At 49.1% G+C, this 21,646-nt stretch overlaps 2 protein-coding genes across 3 annotated transcripts in view; one reads left to right on the top strand and one right to left on the bottom strand.

Moving 5' to 3' along the window:
- Window positions 1-1,408: 1,408 nt before the first annotated feature.
- si:dkey-98f17.5 (uncharacterized protein LOC569123 homolog) lies at window positions 1,409-17,422 on the bottom strand. 2 transcript variants are annotated; one of them, XR_008896912.1, is made up of 13 exons: window positions 17,213-17,422; window positions 16,361-16,472; window positions 15,752-15,845; window positions 15,080-15,134; window positions 11,000-11,140; window positions 9,558-9,718; window positions 8,558-8,656; window positions 6,138-6,283; window positions 5,149-5,320; window positions 4,645-4,757; window positions 3,605-3,692; window positions 1,707-3,515; window positions 1,410-1,670 (listed from the first exon to the last, which is right to left on the bottom strand). XR_008896912.1 is itself a non-coding variant. In XM_056601739.1 (12 exons), the coding sequence occupies exons 1-12, from the start codon at window positions 17,322-17,324 to the stop codon at window positions 3,462-3,464; spliced, it is 1,347 nt and encodes a 448-aa protein (XP_056457714.1). In that variant the 5' UTR covers window positions 17,325-17,422; the 3' UTR covers window positions 1,409-3,461. The 2 variants fall into 2 exon arrangements, 1 of the variants encoding a protein (XP_056457714.1); XM_056601739.1 differs by having other exon boundaries at window positions 1,409-3,515.
- The window catches only part of slc2a11b (solute carrier family 2 member 11b), a 14,075-nt gene continuing 8,535 nt past the window's right edge, over window positions 16,107-21,646 (top strand). The window contains exons 1-3 of the mRNA XM_056601737.1: window positions 16,107-16,430; window positions 19,593-19,643; window positions 21,098-21,196. Of these exons, the coding sequence (XP_056457712.1) occupies window positions 19,602-19,643; window positions 21,098-21,196 (141 nt within the window). The 5' untranslated portion in view covers window positions 16,107-16,430; window positions 19,593-19,601. The remainder of the gene's footprint in view (window positions 16,431-19,592; window positions 19,644-21,097; window positions 21,197-21,646) is intronic.

The following is a 21,646-nucleotide window of genomic DNA, read 5'->3' on the forward strand; positions in this document are numbered from 1 at the left end:
GCGGCCCTGTAGCGGTGAGAGGAGATGGAGGGGGAGGGTGAGGGGGGAGGGGGGGGGGGGAGGGGGAGGGGGGGGGGGGTGACGCGTTGGGAGGCTCTCTGTCACTAACTCAGGGAACGGAGGTTATCAGGCTCGGGGGGTCGGGGGGGGGGTCTGTCTGATGGGGGTCTGTCTGATGGGGGGTCAGTCTGATGGTTAGTCTGTCTGATGGGGGGTCAGTCTGATGAGGAGGTCTGTCTGATGAGGAGGTCTGTCTGATGGGGGTCTGTCTGATGGGGGGTCAGTCTGATGGGGGGTCAGTCTGATGAGGAGGTCTGTCTGATGAGGAGGTCTGTCTGATGGGGGTCTGTCTGATGGGGGTCTGTCTGATGGGGGGTCAGTCTGATGGTTAGTCTGTCTGATGGGGGGTCAGTCTGATGAGGAGGTCTGTCTGATGGGGGTCTGTCTGATGAGGAGGTCTGTCTGATGGTTGGTCTGTCTGATGGGGGTCTGTCTGATGAGGAGGTCTGTCTGATGAGGAGGTCTGTCTGATGGGGGTCTGTCTGATGGGGGTCTGTCTGATGAGGAGGTCTGTTTGATGAGGAGGTCTGTCTGATGGGGGGTCAGACTGTCTGTCTGATGAGCAGGTCTGTCTGATGAGGAGGTCTGTCTGATGGCCAGGTCTGTCTGATGAGGAGGTCTGTCTGATGAGCAGGTCTGTCTGATGGGGGGTCTGTCTGATGAGCAGGTCTGTCTGGAGGGGGGTCTGTCTGATGGGGGGTCAGTCTGTCTGTCTGACGGTCGGTCTGTCTGATGGGGGGTCTGTCTGTCTGTCTGACGGTCGGTCTGTCTGATGGGGGGTCAGTCTGTCTGTCTGACGGTCGGTCTGTCTGATGGGGGGTCAGTCTGATGAGCAGGTCTGTCTGATGGTTGGTCTGTCTGATGGGGGGTCAGTCTGTCTGTCTGACGGTCGGTCTGTCTGATGGGGGGTCAGTCTGATGGGGGGGTCAGTCTGTCTGTCTGACGGTCGGTCTGTCTAATGGGCGTTTTGTTTTCACTGCTGCTTTCCTGAATGCTCCCTGCTTCATCCCCTGGTGAGATGGTGAAGAGGAGGAAGTGATGTCATGGCTGTCATGTCATCTTCTGATAAAGGTTCCAGGCAAACTTGAGCTTTGAGATGAAAATTATCACATGTTAAAAATGCATTTTTCTCCCGACTGGAATGGTATTTTTTATAACTATAACTAAAACTTTAAAATAAAAATCTTCAATAATAACTACCCACTGATTAAGCTCTCAATTGTTTATGAACTGGGCAATCAGTGTGATTATTACCAGCTGCTGTCATTTCAGCCACAACAAATATGCGGCCCCTTCTGCTAAAATGTGTTTTTATTTCAGTGTTACATGGCTTCACATGAGCCCTCCTCCTGGAGCCTTGGTCAGTGTCTGGTTTTAAGGAAGACTGGACCCCAAGACCCTTAACATTTACCAAAAGAACAGTCAACTACGTTATTCTGGTCAATGTGTCCTTTAATGTTTTATCTTATAATCTACTTGCAAAATGCCAAGCAATTGCTCCACTTCATTCTATGTATGCTGCTGATTCTATGATGTCTTCAGGACATCATACAATCGTGGGACTAATGCATGACTTTAGCTGGTTCGCCTTGTACGGCCACATGCATGACCTTTGCTTGTTCGCCCTGTATGGCTACATGCATGACCTTAGCTTGTTCGCCCTGTATGGCTACATGGTTCAGCGTGGTGACGCTAGAACTTGCATCACAAAAGCCCTGATTAAAAGGCTGAAGACAAAGTGAGGATACAGAGTTTCACCAACAGGCGTGGACACAATGGATGTATGGTGGAAATGGTATGACCCAAACATTTATTTCATTTTACCTTTGGCTGCGGATTTCTTTGCGGTGATTAAAGCGCTAGCCTGTGAGAACAGGTGTTAGAGGGCCGTAGGGTAGGACGGTGTGTTCCTGAGTTCTAGATCGGTGAACTGTTGGTTCCTGATTACTAGATAGGGGAATGGTCTGTTACTGAGTACTAGATAGGTGAACTGTTTGTTCCTGATTACTAGATAGGTGAATGGTCTGTTACTGAGTACTAGATAGGTGAACTGTTGAGATCAAATAATGTTGAGGAAAGACAATTAATAATCGAGGAAAGATTTTTTTTTTGGATTTATCGACTTATATTATATTTATCGGAAATGTTGCAGATCCACAAGGTAAACAATATAGACAATTTCCCACAAAAGCAGTACCTGTTTATGGACAGTTTCACAGCTATTTCAAGGCAGTGTCAGATCACATATGATTGGTGTGTATACGTATATACAATAGAGTCAAGGTTGTATATTGTTCAATTGAAAAAAAAAAAAAAACTAAGAATTGCATCAACCCTTAAATTGAGTCTGTACTAAGAGAATAGTACAAAATGGCAGTGGGTTAAAAGCATCAGTGCTTTGTAGAGTTTCACAGCTGAATAACATGAACACAGACAGGAAAGCCGACTGAGTTACTGGGATCACATCATTGAGATTTAGACGTATCAAAGGAAAGTAAATGAGGGAGAGAGCACCTTTCTTTATAAGACATTGTGGCCACATAATGAAATAAATACATTATAATATATAATCAGGCCTCCCTTATCGACACTATTTTATTAACATGATGCCCTTACTTTTATATTATTGCTCACCTTCACCAAGTTTACCCCCTTGACGACAGGAGAACGTGAAACCCTGAAGACACATGACCAGACATGGAGGGAGAAGACAGAGCAGGGAACACACTAAGACCTGTACGCTGGGATTCCTTTTGAGGACACATGATCATCCGAAGTAAAGCTAGTAAAGTTAACCTCATAGTCATCCGTTTATGATCAGTCCATAGATCACACAAGATGGCTGTGAATGGGGACCTCAGGAACATCTGAAGGGATTCCTGAGTCAACAATAAGGATTTCTCTTCTGGCAAAATAGTGAAAACCACATGTTTTGTTTTGGTGTGTTAACAACATGCACATTTTCAGAGGACTGTTATCTAAAGAGCCAGAAAAATCGGTTTGAAACTCTGCTGGCAGGACGTCAATGCAAGTCATAGTCCAAATCTTCAAAAGTTAAAGAGTGCAAACAGCACTTGTAAACAGCACTTTCCAGAACTAATGTTTCACAAACAATGAAAAATACATTCACATTATAAAAAGAATGCCTTTTCTGGGATTATTTCAGACAGAGATGTCCTTGTATTGAATAAGAAAGAAAAGGCACTTTCACTTTGAATTAGACATATTGCTTATGAAATGAATCAAAAAGCCCACAAAGTTCCCAGAGAGAGAGACAACAGATCTGTCCTGTGCCTCTCAGAAAACGCTTATTGTCTTATTGTTGCCTACGCCTTTGGACGAATAGTGAAATATTGTTCTATATGCTGTTCCAAAATATTGTCCTTGACATTCCACAGGGACTAAAAGTCACCTTCAGCCGCACATTGTTGGAGGTACGATTCGTACAATTTCACCTGTGAAACAGAAGGATTTTATTAGATTTACAATTTTACAAAATAACAACAAAACATTTTATCTTGATTGACGACACAATGTTTCTCACCTTCTTGAGTCGGACGACGTCCTGGATGTAGTCGCTGAAGTCGGCCAGGGTTCGTTTCTCCTTCTTGCTCAGAGTATTACAGCCCTGACTGAGACACAAACCAAGGTCCTTCAACACTTTTGTTTCATTTAGAGCAGAGAACCAGAACCAAGGTGTCAGAGTTGGAGAGGCTACATGTACAAGCTTGTCCTCCATGAGTACATCTGGGCTAAGACACGACTTAAGTCTTTTGTGTCAGAAGTAACAAGGCTTCTGATGCTATTGGGTTAAAGCTGCACTATGAAGAATTTTAGATGCAGGTATTACTTAAGCAATTTACAAAAAAACTATAATGGTTGCTTTTAATTTCAGGCATCTTTTGTTCAAAAAGTATACTGAGAGTGTAGAAAAAAAGCCAACCACACAAGGGTTAATCCACGCTCTGTCTGGGGTTACAACAATTAGTAAATCCTGTTTTCAACAATAGTGAAGGCATTAACATAGTGCAGCTTTAATAGCGCCACTCTTCCAGACCAGAGTGCCGTAGAGGGCATGTATTGTAGTGTAGAGCTGTCAGTTAAACGCGTTATTAACGGCGTTAACGCAAACCAAATTTAACGGCGTTAAAAATGTTATCGCGCGATTAACGCAATTATTTTATAAAAAAAAAAAAAAAACTTTTTTTTTGGCTCAAAACAAAGAAGCAGTAGCCTGACTGCTATGTTCAAATGGCATTTGTTCAAAGCAGTCGTTTAATTGCACTATAGGCTCTTTTTTTGTATCGTCCTGTTTTGATCAGTATATGCCAATGTTGTTATCAATAAAAAATCATTTGCACAAGGCAAGCCGATGCACTTCACCATGTTGATAAGAGAATTAAAATGAGAAGAATTATCGGACAAAAAAATCAAGGGATATTTAGAATAGAAAAATAATTTGCGATTAATCGCGATTAATCGTGAGTTAACTATGACATTAATGCGATTAATCACGATTAAATATTTTAATCGCTTGACAGCTCTAGTATTTACTGATGTATTTTTAAATGTCATAATGCTTACCGGGCAAAGTATTTGGATAGAAACATCAGGAGGTAGCAGGAAGCACCAAACGCCATCACCACGACGACCTGCCCATCCTCCGGTATCCACTCCCACAGATACACAAAGACGGCCTGTCAACACAACAACACAATCTCAATCTATAGTTTCAATTATCTTCTTTAATAAATGTCTGTTGTCTATCAAAATCAATATGAATATTTACCATTCATAATTATTTACTATTCCTTAATTTAGCAGAGGATTTGTCCAGCGATGGTGTTCTCGATTTAAAGCGATGTGTGTGTGTGTGGAAGCACACGCTAGTTCAGGTCACACAATTTTCCGATCTAGAAAGGCTGGGAAACCCTGTCTTATGCACAGACATCACTTATTTAAATTGACCACAGCATTGTTTAATACTGGATCCTGATTGGTCAGTAACGTTCCGAGGGTGTGCGTTCATATCACTACCGGGAGTCCGGGACGCTGTGGATGGAAGAACCCAACGCTCCCCCCGCTCACCGTGGAGACGGAGAGCACCCTGGCCCCCCCCTCCCCCACCAGGCCGTCCAGCTCCTCTTTGGTGAAGGTGTTGACGATGAAGCTGAGGATGAAGAGCGCAGGCAGGAGCACGCCCAGCAGCCCGCACAGAAAGGAGTGCACACGCACACTCCTGTTGTGGCCCACGTCCGCCCTGAAGGACACAAACGAGGAGGTGGGGGGAGGTCGTCTGACAGATGGACTCTGGATGGAAGCGTCGGCCAAATTCAAGGCAATCAGGTTAATGATATAATTCATTATTAATACATTATGATTATGTGCATCGTAATGTAAGCAAAGTCTGCGATAGGATAGATAAGATCAAATAGGTACTTTATTAATCCCATGAACACATGTTCAGTTGGTTAACGTTCTCGTTTACTATTCGTCTGTTTGGATGGATTGTGATATTATTGAGTTGAGACGCCGAACGCCCGTCAGCCAACCGGCGGTTAGGGAGGCGGAGCTCTCTCCTGTCCGTCCAATCACAGGCCTCACAGCGGTGGATGCCAGATGTAGCGGACCGCTGAGTGACGGGCGGGGCTGCGCTAGGCTACAGCTAACCTAGCTAAGGTTTGGATCAAGTAACTAAACATCGAAGTCATGTACTTTGAAAGATTGTTACGTTCTGATAGATTGTTGACGTTCTTACGTCCACAGATGTTGTGCACCCTGGTTGTTAGTGGATAAATCCCCAGTGTTCAGAGGCCGTGTGGTGACACACTGTGCGGGCGTATGCATTGGAAACAGTTTTCTAAAGTACTGCACTGCATGTGGGCGAAGGGTTTGGACGAAGGGTTTTGTGCTCACAGCACGCAGGGGCGTCTGGTACAGGGACAGACCAAACTAACCAGAGTACCGGGGATTTATCACTACTAGGGGTGAATCGCTTGATGCTTTGAAACTAACCCCCCACACGGTCTCCCTCCCAGGGCTCCGTATGGTCAGACTGGCAGGGAGGAGGTGTTTACCGGTCCTGGGCTAGACGGTCTTTGATAGTGGAGGTGATGAGGTTGCAGTCCTTCTCCAGCTGGTCCAGGGTCTTCTGGACCGCCTGGTTGATGGTCTTCTCGATGGTCTGGCACATACCATCGATCTGGTTCACACAGCGGCTCGGCTGGACGAGACAAAATAACCTCAGGTTAGAGTTTACACCAGGAGCCCCAAAACGCCTTAACGTTAGAGTTTACACCATGAGCCCCAAAACGCCTTAACGTTAGAGTTTACACCATGAGCCCCAAAACGCCTTAACGTTAGAGTTTACACCATGAGCCCCAAAACGCCTTAACGTTAGAGTTTACACCAGGAGCCCCAAAACGCCTTAACGTTAGAGTTTACACCATGAGCCCCAAAACGCCTTAACGTTAGAGTTTACACCAGGAGCCCCAAAACGCCTTAACGTTAGAGTTTACACCATGAGCCCCAAAACGCCTTAACGTTAGAGTTTACACCAGGAGCCCCAAAACGCCTTAACGTTAGAGTTTACATCAGGAGCACCAAAAACTGAAGTCTAGGAAGTGCTAAGGCTGGACAGACACCTTGGTACCTCTTGGTCTTTTGGACCTTGTGTCTGGCAACTCTGGTTGTTTTCAGTGATGAACTGTTCTCTTATTATAAAACCTCAAACCCTGTATGTTCCCAGGGCAGCACAGAAAGAGTCCTTGGTCTCAATCCCAATCTGTAAACAAGATGGACGTAGGCTCCGTGACGTAACCGTGGGTTACGCCCTTGTGAAGCCATTGAGCCAGAGGGGCGTCGCCACTGCTTGAGATTTTGCGACCGGCAGCAAAACTCTCCGTATGGACTCAGTGAAGGCTGGTTTTTTAATGGCTGCTCCGCACTCGCCAAAAACCCATTCATATTAATCCTTCATAAATCTTTAATGGAATAAAGCTGTCAAGTGGTGAGTATCTGAGAAGAGCATCTTCTATGTTTATTGCCGGTCCCCTGATTACCAGGGGTAGAGTGGGTGTAAACACACAGCCCACCAGGTCGGAGTCACAAAGATACTTGGTGCTAAATCTCCGAATGATGTCCAACTCTGCTCCCAGACTAAAGTGCTGCAGTGAAACAGTCTGGAGCGATTCTAGGTCCTCGTCCGGGCCGCAGTGATCAACACGGGGTGAGGGTCCAGCAGAGAGCCTGGACCCAAGGTAAGGGTCCAGTAGAGAGCCTAGACCCAAGGTGAGGGTCCAGCAGAGAGCCAGACCCTGGGTGAGGGTCCAGCAGAGAGCCAGACCCTAGGTGAGGGTCCAGTAGAGAGCCAGACCCTAGGTGAGGGTCCAGGAGAGAGCCAGACCCAAGGTGAGGGTCCAGTAGAGAGCCTAGACCCAAGGTGAGGGACCAGGAGAGAGCCAGACCCGAGGTGAGGGTCCAGTAGAGAGCCTAGACCCGAGGTCTTGTGTTCGGAACACACCCAACAGGTGAGGGTTAAGCGCTTTGAACTCATAACTCACGTATTTAGTTTATAAATTAACTACCGCGTTCCGGTTGGTTTAACAACGTTAAACAAATTGGGGGTCAAAGTTGAAATACTGAGGTTTGAGTTCAGCGCTGGAAACTCACTGGGTCAAACTTTATCGCTCAATCCCAGAGAGACATGGCCCAGGTGAGGCTGACCGCACTCATGTGTTCACTCCTCATGTGTTCACTCCTCATGTGTTCACTCCTCATGTGTTCATTCATCATGTGTTCACTCCTCATGTGTTCACCCCTCATGTGTTCACTCCTCATGTGTTCACTCCTCATGTGTTCACTCCTCATGTGTTCACTCCTCATGTGTTCACCCCTCATGTGTTCACCCCTCATGTGTTCACTCCTCATGTGTTCACTCCTCATGTGTTCACCCCTCATGTGTTCACCCCTCATGTGTTCACTCTCTGAGCGCACCTTCTGGGGGCTGGGGGTGTAGATGGGGGGTCTCTGACTCACCTTCTGGGGGTTGGGGGTGTAGATGGGGGTTCTCTGACTCACCTTCTGGGGGTTGGGGGTGTAGATGGGGGGTCTCTGACTCACCTTCTGGGGGTTGGGGGTGTAGATGGGGGGTCTCTGACTCACCTTCTGGGGGTTGGGGGTGTAGATGGGGGGTCTCTGACTCACCTTCTGGGGGTTGGGGGTGTAGATGGGGGGGGTCTCTGACTCACCTTCTGGGGGCTGGGGGTGTAGATGGGGGGTCTCTGACTCACCTTCTGGGGGCTGGGGGTGTAGATGGGGGTTCTCTGACTCACCTTCTGGGGGTTGGGGGTGTAGATGGGGGGTCTCTGAGCTCACCTTCTGGGGGTTGGGGGTGTAGATGGGGGGTCTCTGACTCACCTGTTGGGGGTGTAGATGGGGGGTCTCTGAGCTCACCTTCTGGGGGTTGGGGGTGTAGATGGGGGGTCTCTGAGCTCACCTTCTGGGGGTTGGGGATGTAGATGGTGGACATCTCAAAGCCACACTTGTTGAGGCCAGGCCGGCGGCAGAGCTCCTGTACGATCTGCATCATCACCCTCTACAGGAAACACAGCCTCTAGCTCACTGTGGGGGACGAGGCTTCAGACGCAGCACACGTCACACACACCCTCTGTACATATGGTGGGCTATTGGGGCTGCTGAGGGCGGGCAAAATAATGAAATAATATAATAAGCTCTATATCTACATATCTCCGTGTGAGATGTTGCCTGGTTGCATTGCTGGATTACAGTAAAGTACATTCCCATAATGGGTTCATATATTCATCTATCTCTCTGATCGGGGAGGGACTCTCTGCCACGATGACGTTATATTATACATTATGTCGTGTGTCCCAGCCGGTCGGTCTCGTTGCCCCTCTGCTCGGAGGACGTTATGTTACCGTATTGGTCCGAATATAAGACAGCCTTTTTTCCAGTCGAAATAGGTCCGAAAAAGTCGGGTCGTCTTATATTCGCGGTCTAGTATTCAGAGCGCAGTTTCTCTTCTTCGCCTCTCCCTTTAAATGTCAATACACATTCGCGGCCCCAGGTGGCGCCAAAAATTAGTTCCGGGAGGAAGTAGTCCAGAGGCCTGAACAACCAGCCCGTTACCGGTGTTTAAAGACGGAAAGACAGGCTGACCATTTAGAGACAAGTGGGTCAGGTCAATCAACAACAGCGGAGGAGCTATGATGCCAATTTTAAAATAATGGTCGTCAATAAGGCAGAGTCAAGTAACAACTGCCAAGCTGCCAAGAAGCTCTGAGTCACGGAGTGTAACGTAAGAAGATGGCGAGCACACAAACAACGTCTCAAAGATGCCAACAGTCAGCGCAAATCTGGTCTGCAATTTTTTTTTTCTAAATGTTTGTGTTGAAAACGGGGGTTGTCTTATAATCAGGGTCGTCTTATAGGCCCAATACGGTATATATTATATTATATATGATGTCGTGCCGTACCTGGCGGTCCGTCTCGTTGCCCGCCTCGTCCGCCTTGCTGAGGTAGAAGTGCAGCTTGTCTCCGACGGCGTCGCTGAGCTGCTCCACGATGTTCAGCGTCCGCTTGCACAGAGCCTGACCCATCGGGTCGAAGAACACCAGGACCAGGTCCGCCTGCTTCCCTACAGACAGACAGACAGGCAGGCAGACAGACAGGCAGGCAGGCAGACAGACAGGCAGGCAGACAGGCAGGCAGACAGGCAGACAGGCAGGCAGGCAGACAGACAGGCAGGCAGACAGACAGGCAGACAGACAGACAGACAGACAGGCAGGCAGACAGACAGGCAGGCAGACAGGCAGACAGACAGACAGGCAGGCAGACAGACAGGCAGGCAGACAGGCAGACAGGCAGACAGACAGACAGACAGACAGACAGAAAGACAGACAGGCAGGCAGACAGGCAGGCAGGCAGACAGGCAGACAGACAGACAGGCAGAAAGAAAGACAGACAGGCAGGCAGACAGACAGGCAGGCAGACAGACAGACAGGCAGACAGGCAGACAGGCAGACAGGCAGACAGACAGGGAGACAGGCAGACAGACAGACAGGCAGACAGACAGGAACACAGACAGGAACACAGACAGACAGACAGACAGACAGACAGACAGACAGACAGACAGACAGACAGACAGACAGACAGACAGACAGACAGACAGGCAGGCAGACAGGCAGACAGACAGACAGACAGACAGACAGACAGACAGACAGACAGACAGACAGACAGACAGACAGACAGGAACACAGGCAGACAGACAGGCAGACAGGCAGACAGACAGACAGGCAGACAGACAGGAACACAGACAGGAACACAGACAGGAACACAGACAGGAACACAGACAGGAACACAGACAGACAGACAGACAGACAGACAGACAGACAGACAGACAGACAGACAGGAACACAGGCAGACAGGCAGACAGACAGACAGGCAGACAGACAGGAACACAGACAGGAACACAGACAGACAGACAGACAGACAGACAGACAGGCAGACAGACAGACAGACAGACAGACAGACAGACAGACAGACAGACAGACAGACAGACAGACAGACAGACAGACAGACAGACAGACAGACAGACAGGTAAGAGAAGGAAGAGAACTTAATTCATCTTGAAGGCGATGTTACGGCCACAATTGCTCTGACCTTGATTGAAAAATAGGTACACAAATAAATAATGTAAAACATATACAATTAAAATAAATTAAAGTGTAAACCCAAAAATACAGGAAAATATGATGAATGTATAATACGTATACGTATTATACATGTCCATAATAAATGTACCCAAACAAAACATTTCCAGTTCAAACGTCTGTAACTGTAACGCGGTGTGTCCTCCATTATCCAGCCAGACTGGCCGTAACCCTTGGTTACGATCAGGTCAGGTGGTGCGGCGTACCCAGCCAGGTGATGGCGCTGTTGACGCTGAAGGGGTACACCATGTCTCCGTCCACCAGGCCGGGCGTGTCCACGAAGGTCAGCAGGCTGAACTTCTTCTGCTTGGAGCTGGAGACCTCAGCGGACAGGTAGTCGGTCACACCTGGGGCCGCACAGGAACACACACACTGGGTCGGGCTGCTGGGAGTGTGTGTGTGTGTGTGTGTGTGTGTGTGTGTGTGTGTGTGTGTGTGTGTGTGTGTGTGTGTGTGTGTGTGTGTGTGTGTGTGTGTGTGTGTGTGTGTGTGTTTTGAGTACTAGTGATGACACCATAACAACCACAGTACTAGTGATGACACCATAACAACCACAGAACTAGTGATGACACCATAACAACCACAGTACTAGTGATGACACCATAACAACCACAGTACTAGTGATGACACCATAACAACCACAGTACTAGTGATGACACCATAACAACCACAGTACTAGTGATGACACCATAACAACCACAGTACTAGTGATGACACCATAACAACCACAGTACTAGTGATGACACCATAACAACCACAGTACTAGTGATGACACCGTTCAGCAGCTGTTACCAGAGCAGGGCTGGCTGAAGGTTGACCCGTCCCGTAACGACTGTGACGAAACACAACACCGTCACATCACAACAGTCAGAGGGCGGCGAGGGGGTGGCCGGTTGTCATGGTTACTCACAACAGCTCTTCAACTGGCAGCTTTAGCGTGAGCGCGGCGTAAAGCTAGCTAGTGAAGAACGACTGTGACGCACCGGGCTGGACGGCCCTACGGGCCACGCTGGGCTGCTCCCGCCCCCAAAGACCCCCCCCCCCCCCCCCCCCCCCACGCGCCGCAAAATACACCTTATATATAATATACATCAAAGTACTTGTTATCCATGGGCCGCAAAAAAAACACACACACGCACGCACACTCACAGTCTTTCATAGACTGGGGAGCCCCGCCCGTTCAGCCTGCGGTTTGAGTTCGCCCGGCACAAGGGTCTGGAGAAGAGCAACACATTTCTTTCTGCTTCGATACGTTTTTGCGGGAGCCAATCACCAAGCTGGTTTTTCCCCCTGTCCCACTTTTGGCTGGTTTAACAGAAGGACGACAGGGAAGCAACGGCAAGCAGCCAATTGCGTACAGTCATTTGAAGTAGGCCTGTTGATCACGCCTCTTGTGTTGAAGAAAATGACAGCAGCCTCCCCAGTCCAACGTGCAACCTACGGTTGAGCTTGGTCTGGCAATAGCCAGGCTAAATCTTTCACACACACAGATAGACGCACGCATTTATACACACAAGCACTCACACACATACACACAAACACACGCATGCACACACATGCACACACATGCACATGCACGCACACGACACACACACACGCGATGTGATTGCGCTAGTTGAGAGTTGGCTGCAGCTGTCGGGCTGAGACACAGATCACACCCTTGTGCCGGAGCCCCGCCTCCTGGGTGCTGCACATTAGCATTCCTTATGCTAGTGTGACGGTGCTAGACCATCCTACTGATAGGCAAGACCCCCCCAACACACACACACACACACACACACACACACACACACACACACACACACACACACACACACACACACACACACACACACACACACACACACACACACACACACACACACACACACACACACACAGTGATCTCTAACTAACATCACTATATTAACTAGATTAACACTCTTCTTCCTCATGAAACTTGCAGATCCCCCTCGGAGTGGGAAGGAAAGGTTAGCAGGAGTGAAAAGAGTCGACAGAACAGAACGCTCTCATTAAAGAACAGGACGCTCTCATTAAAGAACAGAACGCTGACGGTGACATATTGATCCCTCTTTCACTGTCAGCTCGCCACGATCAACGAGAAAAGCGAACGCAAAGGCAACTCCTCGGTCAACGTCTGACGGCTGCGTACGACGGCGGTGACGAGTCTACCTGGTCCCGCGTGCGGGGGAGACGGCGGAGGAGGCAGAGAGGCTGACTCAACCACGAGTCAAGCAGCCTGAGACGGAACACCCTGCGCTGTCCAATACCAACGGAGTGATGAAGAGCGGTGTAGTCCAAACTCAGCAACAGGTTGTTAAGTACAGTAGCAAAACACACACACACACACACACACACACACACACACACACACACGCACACACACCTCCGTCCTTGATAACCAAACTAAACAGCCATAAGCACATCACAGCCAACGCAACGCGTTCCGTTCCGGAGTGACGTGCAGAACTCCTCTCCAGGTCGGTGAATCAGGACGCCCGCTGCTGAGCTCTGATGACTCATCCTCCCTCCTCCAGCGGCGGGCTGGAGGCATCCGTCCCACAGGCGTCCTCCGCCCGCAGCCCTGATCGGCTGAGATAAGCTGCATGGATCCCCGCACGGCCGCACACTGAGACACACACACACACACTCACCCCCACTCACACTCACACTGGGCAGCCGGTCCGACCGCCGGATCAAGCCGGTGACATTTCTCCGCAGCTCCTCTGATGCCACTGCACTGCTGAGGGTGGGCGGTGTGTGGCTCTGAGTCACGCACACGCACGCGCACACGCACACTATGTGCTCTCCACTCCAGTGAACAGACAGTCACACACACACAGACCAAGCTCTGCGCGCACACACACGCGCACACACACACACACACACCCTTACGAAACCCTGTACACACACACACACACACACACACACACACACACACACACACACACACACACACACACACACACACACACACACACCCTTACGAAACCCTGTACACACACACACACACACACACACACACACACACACACACACACACACACACACACACACACACACACACACACACACACACACACACACACACACACACACACACACACACAGACCCTCTCACAAAACCTTTCACACATACACCGACCCCTTCCCACACCCTACAACACAAACACACGCACACACAGGTACATAATCTCACACACTCCTCCGCCCAACAGCCCATCGACCCACTGATCCACACACCGTTCAGCGCAGATCAGACCTGCAGACCCACACCGTAGCCCAAGGACAGCGACAGCTGTGACCCAGGCACTAGGAGATCGTAGGAGAACCTTCATGTAGGTCGTGTGTGTGACGGTGGGAAGTAGGACATGGCGTAATAAGGAGCTTGATGGCGTCTGCGGCTGTTAGTCAACCAGGTTCTCCCAGGATCTGCGTTCTCCCAGGGGGGGAAAGCGCTCACAGCAGGAATGCACCCTCCAACGACGCTGTGGTGTTGTTCTGTTACAGTATGGAACCTGTAGCAGCTTGTCCTCTCCGGGATACACGTCGGACCAGCACACAGTTCACAGCGTCGCACCGGGCCAATACAGGGATGTTCTGTCTGTCTGTCTGTCTGGCTGTCTGTCTGTCTGTCTGTCTGTCTGTCCGTCTGTCCGTCTGTCTGTCTGTCCGTCTGGCTGGCCTTCTGCACGCCCAAGACAACCTGGGGCGGCATGTGGCTCAGGAGGTAGAGCGGGATGGCTGTTAACCGGAGGGTTGCTAGATCAATCCCTGCAGTATCGAGGTGCCCTTGAGCAGGACGCCTCACCCTGACTGCTCCTGACCAGCTGGCTGTCGCCCTGCGTGGTTGACTACGCCGTCGGTGTGTGAATGTGTGCACGAATGGGTGAATGTTAGGCAATATTGTAAAGCGCTTCGAGTGGCCACTGGTTAGAAAAGCGCTGTATGAATGCAGTCCTTTTACCATTGAACCGTAAGACGCGCTCCACCCAGTGGGGGTTAGGGTTAGCGCTCCACCCAGTGGGGGTGTGTTCCCTTGAGACCCGGAGGCCGTGGTCCCGTGTGGGTTACAATGCAGCCGTGTACTGGATCAGCAGGTGGAGGTTCACCTTGAAGTGCACTGTGGGTTCGCAGTGCAGCTTCATCACTGCATTGACCAGTGAATCTGTGTATTTCAGAATGTAGGCCAACTGGTGTATGAGCATTGTTTTTCAAAGGGCATAGTTAAGACCAGATCATCCGAATCATCTTTCAACGGCAGCATCTCAAAGGGAAGAGCTTACCTTTGAACTCAAGGAGGGGTCGGAAGTGGGGGTAGAGGTGCAAGGTGGCGTTGCCCTGTGGGAGGGAGAGAGGAGCAAACGCCATGACCTTCTCGCACTACACACCCCAGCCACAGCGAGACACGAGCTCCACGTGGAGACCCAGCACCCTCGGGTACATGAGGCCTTATCCTGGCTCCTCGGTCTGAATGGGCTGGGATTGGATGTACAGCTACCATTCATTGGTGAACAATGCAAAGGCACTGTTGACCAGGAATACACTTCCTGTACACGGGCTGCAATTATTCTTTCCCTTTTAGGAGGTGTAAAAAACAACCTGCCAATTCTCCCAAGTCTTTAAATAGCAAATGTGATGATTCATGAGTTATGTAATATGTAACTCATAGGTGAGACGATTAAACTGTTGGGTGTTCAGAGGCATTAAGCAGTTTAAGTTATAAAGGAATGTTCTAGAAACAGTTATAGAAAAGTCCAGATCGGACAGTTATAGAAACAGGTCATAGAAGAGTGTAACAGTCAGGTTATAGAAACAGTTGAAAGAAAAGTTTTAACAGTATTGGTTATATAACTGGTTACATTGATGAGAAGTCATGCAGTGACATTTTTTTAAGTGTTACACTGACAGTTGTATCAACAGTAGACGTTACGTTAGAGAAATAGTATACTTCTTACCGTCAGTGATTCTCTCTTGCGACCGCTTGTGATGAAGGTGAAGCCTTGAGTCTCAATAGCCACTCCGGTCTTCTGAATGTGCTCCTCAATATACCTGAACACCAGAGACATTAAGATGAACATGAAGCAGCAGATCATCAATATACCTGAACACCAGAGACATTAAGATGAACATGAAGCAGCAGATCATCAATATACCTGAACACCAGAGACATTAAGATGAACATGAAGCAGCTGGGCCGTCCCTCCCATTGACCAAACCCCAGAGCCTCTACATAACTATACCACACATTAAAACTCTGTCTAAAGCATGCTATACTTGTGTACTCAACTCTAAATGTGTATCTAGAAACCGGTTATTATGTTGATTCAATTATATTTGTCTTGTTTTAGGTAACTTTCAACCATCACATCGCACAAGCTGTCCCAGGGAGGAGGATCAGACTTTAAGACAGGATTTAGATCATCAGTAGTTAATGAGTGTCCAGCTGGACTCCTCTCTAACAAGTCCGGAGAAGGCAGCGTGAAAGCTGCTCTGAGGCGGCTTGGCCGGAGAACCGGGCCCTCCTCAATCATGCGGTGAATGGAGGAGTGGCACTGGGAGAATACCAGTTGATGAAGGAGCTCTTCCCTGCCGAGTGGTTTCCCATTATCATCACGAAGATCTTCTTCCGTGGAGGTAGGAGATGCACGTCCACACTGCTGGCGATCTTCACCAGACCTGATGTAAGAGCAGGCAGTTCTATTAACGTGTGTTTCTAATCCCCAGCATTTTAACAGGTCTTCCAGCTGCTTCCTATTAGCTGAAGTGAGGTGTTCTGTTGTTAATAAGCCCTTACAATTTTTTATCAGAAGAGATCAGCGACCACACAGCAATAGTTATACACATGTAATAGTGTAAAGGCAAACGCCTTTGTACGGATGCATATGTTAACATGGATGTTAGATACTCTTTCGTCTTGTGTTATGCAAATGTAACGTGATTAAATTTGCATAACATTAAAAGTCTGCGGTCGGGACGATCTAGGATCCCGTGGACCGCTCAGCTTAAGGGCGAATGATGAGTAACTAAAGTAACGAAGTTACACACGAAACGCAGAGCACGGTTCAAAGGCTGCAAGAATACATGCCTAAATAAGATATATAACGTTAGGGTGTGTAGAGCTCCCATGCGTATCCCGTTTCCCATGAACTTTGCGTTGCATAACATCTGAACTATATGTGCTGCGTAACTTATTGGTTACATTATATCTAAACGCTGATTTACAAACACACACACACACACACACACACACACACACACACACACACACACACACACACACACACACACACACACACACACACACACACACACACACACACACACACACACACACACACACACACACACACACACACACACACACACACACACACACACACACACACACACACACACACTTTCCCTTCGCTCTTTACCGTGTTCGCTGTCGACGTACAGATTGTGGCACTCCTTCAGAATGCGCTCCCCGGGTGCGGTCGTGGTGGTCTCCAAAGGATTCGCCACCGCACGGGGCTTTCTGCTCGACATGGTGACAGCAGCGCGGAGCGGCGGCTGCTGCTCCGGAGAACGATACTTTAGGACTGTCTGCGGGGGAAGAGTTACGGTGTTGCACTCCAAGCCTGTTGAGTCCGGGCCGCCCCGCTGCGCCCTGCCGAGCGCCCTCTGACGTCAGAGTCGAAGAGACATCTGTTATTATTGTTGTATAAAGAACGGATCGATTGACAAACCCATACAATTTCATATTTATATGATCCTTTATTATATAATTGTTTATTATATAATTATATATATGTATAATTAAATATAATAATAATACAAGTTTATTATATAATTATTATTATAGAATAATATAATAATTATAGAATAAATAAGAACTACATGTTAGTATTGTTATTCTTTCAGAAAAACATTAATAATGTAAGTCATTATAATAATACCAATAATAATATTCCCCCTACGTCAGAAGGCGCTATATATGTATATATATATATATATATATATATATATATATATATATATATATATATGCTAAGCTATTTATGCTATTTGTGTTCCAAATTCTTACAAAAAACCGAAATGAGAGCCAACATCGCTAGAGTGAATGAACTGGATCCACTAGAGCCCTCTCCCCCCAGCCCTCATTGAGCCCGCCCTCATAGAGCCCTCATAGAGCCCTCATAGAGCCCTCTCCCCCCAGCCCTCATAGAGCCCTCATAGAGCCCTCATAGAGCCCGCCCTCATAGAGCCCGCCCTCATAGAGCCCGCCCACATAGAGCCCTCATTGAGCCCGCCCTCATAGAGCCCGCCCTCATAGAGCCCGCCCTCATAGAGCCCGCCCTCATAGAGCCCGCCCTCATAGAGCCCTCTCCCCCCAGCCCTCATAGAGCCCGCCCTCATAGAGCCCGCCCTCATAGAGCCCGCCCTCATAGAGCCCTCATAGAGCCCGCCCTCATAGAGCCCGCCCTCATAGAGCCCTCATAGAGCCCGCCCTCATAGAGCCCGCCCTCATAGAGCCCTCATAGAGCCCGCCCTCATAGAGCCCGCCCTCATAGAGCCCTCATAGAGCCCTCATAGAGCCCGCCCTCATAGAGCCCTCTCCCCCCAGCCCGCCCTCATAGAGCCCTCATAGAGCCCGCCCTCATAGAGCCCGCCCTCATAGAGCCCGCCCTCATAGAGCCCGCCCTCATAGAGCCCGCCCTCATAGAGCCCTCATAGAGCCCGCCCTCATAGAGCCCTCATAGAGCCCGCCCTCATACAGCCCTCATAGAGCCCGCCCTCATAGAGCCCGCCCTCATAGAGCCCTCATAGAGCCCGCCCTCATACAGCCCTCATAGAGCCCGCCCTCATAGAGCCCGCCCTCATAGAGCCCTCATAGAGCCCGCCCTCATAGAGCCCGCCCTCATAGAGCCCGCCCTCATAGAGCCCGCCCTCATAGAGCCCGCCCTCATAGAGCCCTCATAGAGCCCGCCCTCATAGAGCCCGCCCTCATAGAGCCCGCCCTCATAGAGCCCCTCCCCAGGGCCCCTGGGGAGAGGGCTAGGGCCCCTTCCCTAGGGCCCCTGGGGAGAGGGCTAGGGCCCCTTCCCTAGGGCTCCTGGGGAGAGGGCTAGGGCCCCTGGGGAGGGGGATAGGGCCCCTTCCCTAGGGCCCCTGGGGAGAGGGCTAGGGCCCCTTCCCTAGGGCCCCTGGGGAGAGGGCTAGGGCCCCTTCCCTAGGGCCCCTGGGGAGAGGGCTAGGGCCCCTGGGGAGGGGGCTAGGGCCCCTGGGGAGAGAGCTAGGGCCCCTTCCCTAGGGCCCTCTCATGGTAAACAGGAGCCATCCGTCACATCTCTGCTGAACGGGGTTTCACGGATGAGGTGCATACTGGCTCTGTGACCCGGGGACCTCCCGTACTGGGATGAGTGGGAAGCAGAAGGCTTGTGACGCAGTGCCATCACACCGGCCCCCGCTCAGTGGAGGGCTAGACGGAGGGTCTTCACTAAAAGTTGAACTGTAATAACATTTACATTTCTGTTAACACTGAAATCAAAGAAGCGAGTTATTCCTCCACTTCACTACGCGTGAGGACATCAGGCTGTGTTATAGCATATTCATTCTCCATAACATGAGTCATGACCACAATGAGCCGATTCATCGCCTGTTGATTCGGGATGCCGATCCCTCTGTTGCTAAGGGCAACCACCAGATCAAGCGAGGGGTCATGTGATGGGATCCCCTGAGGCCGTGATGCAGCCTCTTGGCTGAGCGGGATGTTAATCACATCCAGCAGTAGTAAAGGTTTCTCTTTTTAAGCAGGTGACCACGATGACTCTGAACCAGGCCAGGGGGAGCCCAGCAGAGAGGAAGGTACGATACAGTAACAACCTTTAGACGGAGAGCTGCTCTCGTGACCAAACCGCCCATCACGCAGCAGGCCGGTCTGAGGCATCGCTGTCAGCGGTTGCATCGTTAAATAATGCATCTGTCTCCGATGCACGATTTCATCACGTTTCCTATCTTGCAATTCGTTAACAGTGCATGTCCTGCTGCAAATCTACATATTTAAAATAAATAGATGTTGCTGCCGCACAGATATCCTTTCTGAGACCAGACGATGTCATTTAAGACTTTCAATTAATGAAATGAGTTAAATGAATCAAACATGCAAACATGATGATTGTTAATAATCGTCTTGTCTGCTCAATAACTTTCCACATTACATCCATTCGGCATGGCGGTTGGTGTACCAAAAACACATCTGCACAACTTCACATACAGTACTATTAAAGCGCCACCAAAAGCCACAACAGAGACACATGTGAGTGTTGGACCAAGACCAGTTCTTCGGATTGTCTCCTACAGGTTGAACTTGTGTCTTTCTGAGAAGATTGAGTACGCTATGCAGTGTGAACTCTAAATATCGTGCAGCATCAGAGAGTTAACTAACGAGGTTACGCCCAGCGGTCCACTGACAGAGCTGTGTTTGTCTCTCTGGTGTAAGGGTTAGAGCTAGGTCTGTTCATTCCAGTCCACCAGCTTCTCACTCAATGCAGAGCGTACTCTGCCAAGCTCCATTCTAAAGTTAAGAGAACATCAAATTCGGGTGATATTGTTACAGTTTCCGTACTTAAAATAATGGACCGAGCGGCTAAAGAGGTGGATGAGAATGAACCTCTGATCAGAAGCCCTGACGGACCTGAGGAACTCCTCAAGGTAGGTCTGCCTTTAGAGCAGGGTTCCTGACCTCTTCTGTTCCAAGGACCGGCATATTCATAAATAATGTGGAGGACCGGTAGTCAATTTTAATGCCGGTATTTTAAGATGCATCATCTTTAAACAAAGGATATGGCTGTTTTTCAGGATGGTTTATTTGCCATAATCACAACAATTAGGCAACAGCAATGAAATGTGGGTCGCAGGGTCCCTTCAACAATGCAATAATACAAAAGGACAATTTATAAGAGAAACACAAGAAAAATCACCTGAGACTTCAATAAACACAAAGTAGTGCCAAGACAGTGCATTATTTACAGTGGTTTAGTTGCATGTTGATCGATTTTATGTCTATGTGTTTGAAATAACCTAACTTGTATAGCCTAAGTTATAAAATATATATTTTTATGATTTTATTTCAAGGCCGAGTACTAAGGGGTCCAGGGACCAGAGGTTGGGAATCACTGCTTTAGCGGGTTCAGTGAGGCAGACAGGCTGCTGCGGTTGATATCGGTTCACCTTACAAGGTTGTACGAAATGAACGTCCATATTTTCTCCAACCTGGTCGACGTTATGCCTGTTTTCTTTCCTTTTTTGCCACGTTTTAGTTCCCAAACCGATCCCTTGTGTTTGCGGTGTGTGCAGCCTGCATAGGAGGGACCTTTCAGTACGGCCTCAACGTCTCCGTCATCAACGGGCCCTCCCAGGTATCAACCACCGCACCTGGACTCACTGGGGGAGGGGGTGGGAGGACGGCCAATACGTTGTGTAATAAACCCGTAGCGCTCAATACTTCCTACCGTTATTCAAGGCTGATTGTAGAAAGGGCTGTTCTTGTTACTTCTACATTGTAGAGTGTAGACCGTGGTTGTTTGTCTGTGTGTGTCTGTGTGTGTGTGTGTGTGTGTATGTGTGTGTGTGTGTGTGTGTGTGTGTGTGTGTGTGTGTGTGTGTGTGTCTGTGTGACTGCGTCCTTGCGTCTGTGTGTGTGTGTGTGTGTGACTGCGTTCTTGCGTGTGTGTGTGTTTGTGTCTGTGTGTGTGTGACTGCGTGTGTGTGTGTGATTGCGTCTTTGTGACTGTGTGTGTGTGTGTGCGTGTGTGTGTGTGTGTGTGAATGCATCTGTGCGTGCGTGAGTGTCTGTGTCTGTGTGTTTG

This window comes from Gadus chalcogrammus, chromosome 11 (genome assembly GCF_026213295.1).
Source record: "Gadus chalcogrammus isolate NIFS_2021 chromosome 11, NIFS_Gcha_1.0, whole genome shotgun sequence".
Taxonomy (NCBI): domain Eukaryota; kingdom Metazoa; phylum Chordata; class Actinopteri; order Gadiformes; family Gadidae; genus Gadus; species Gadus chalcogrammus.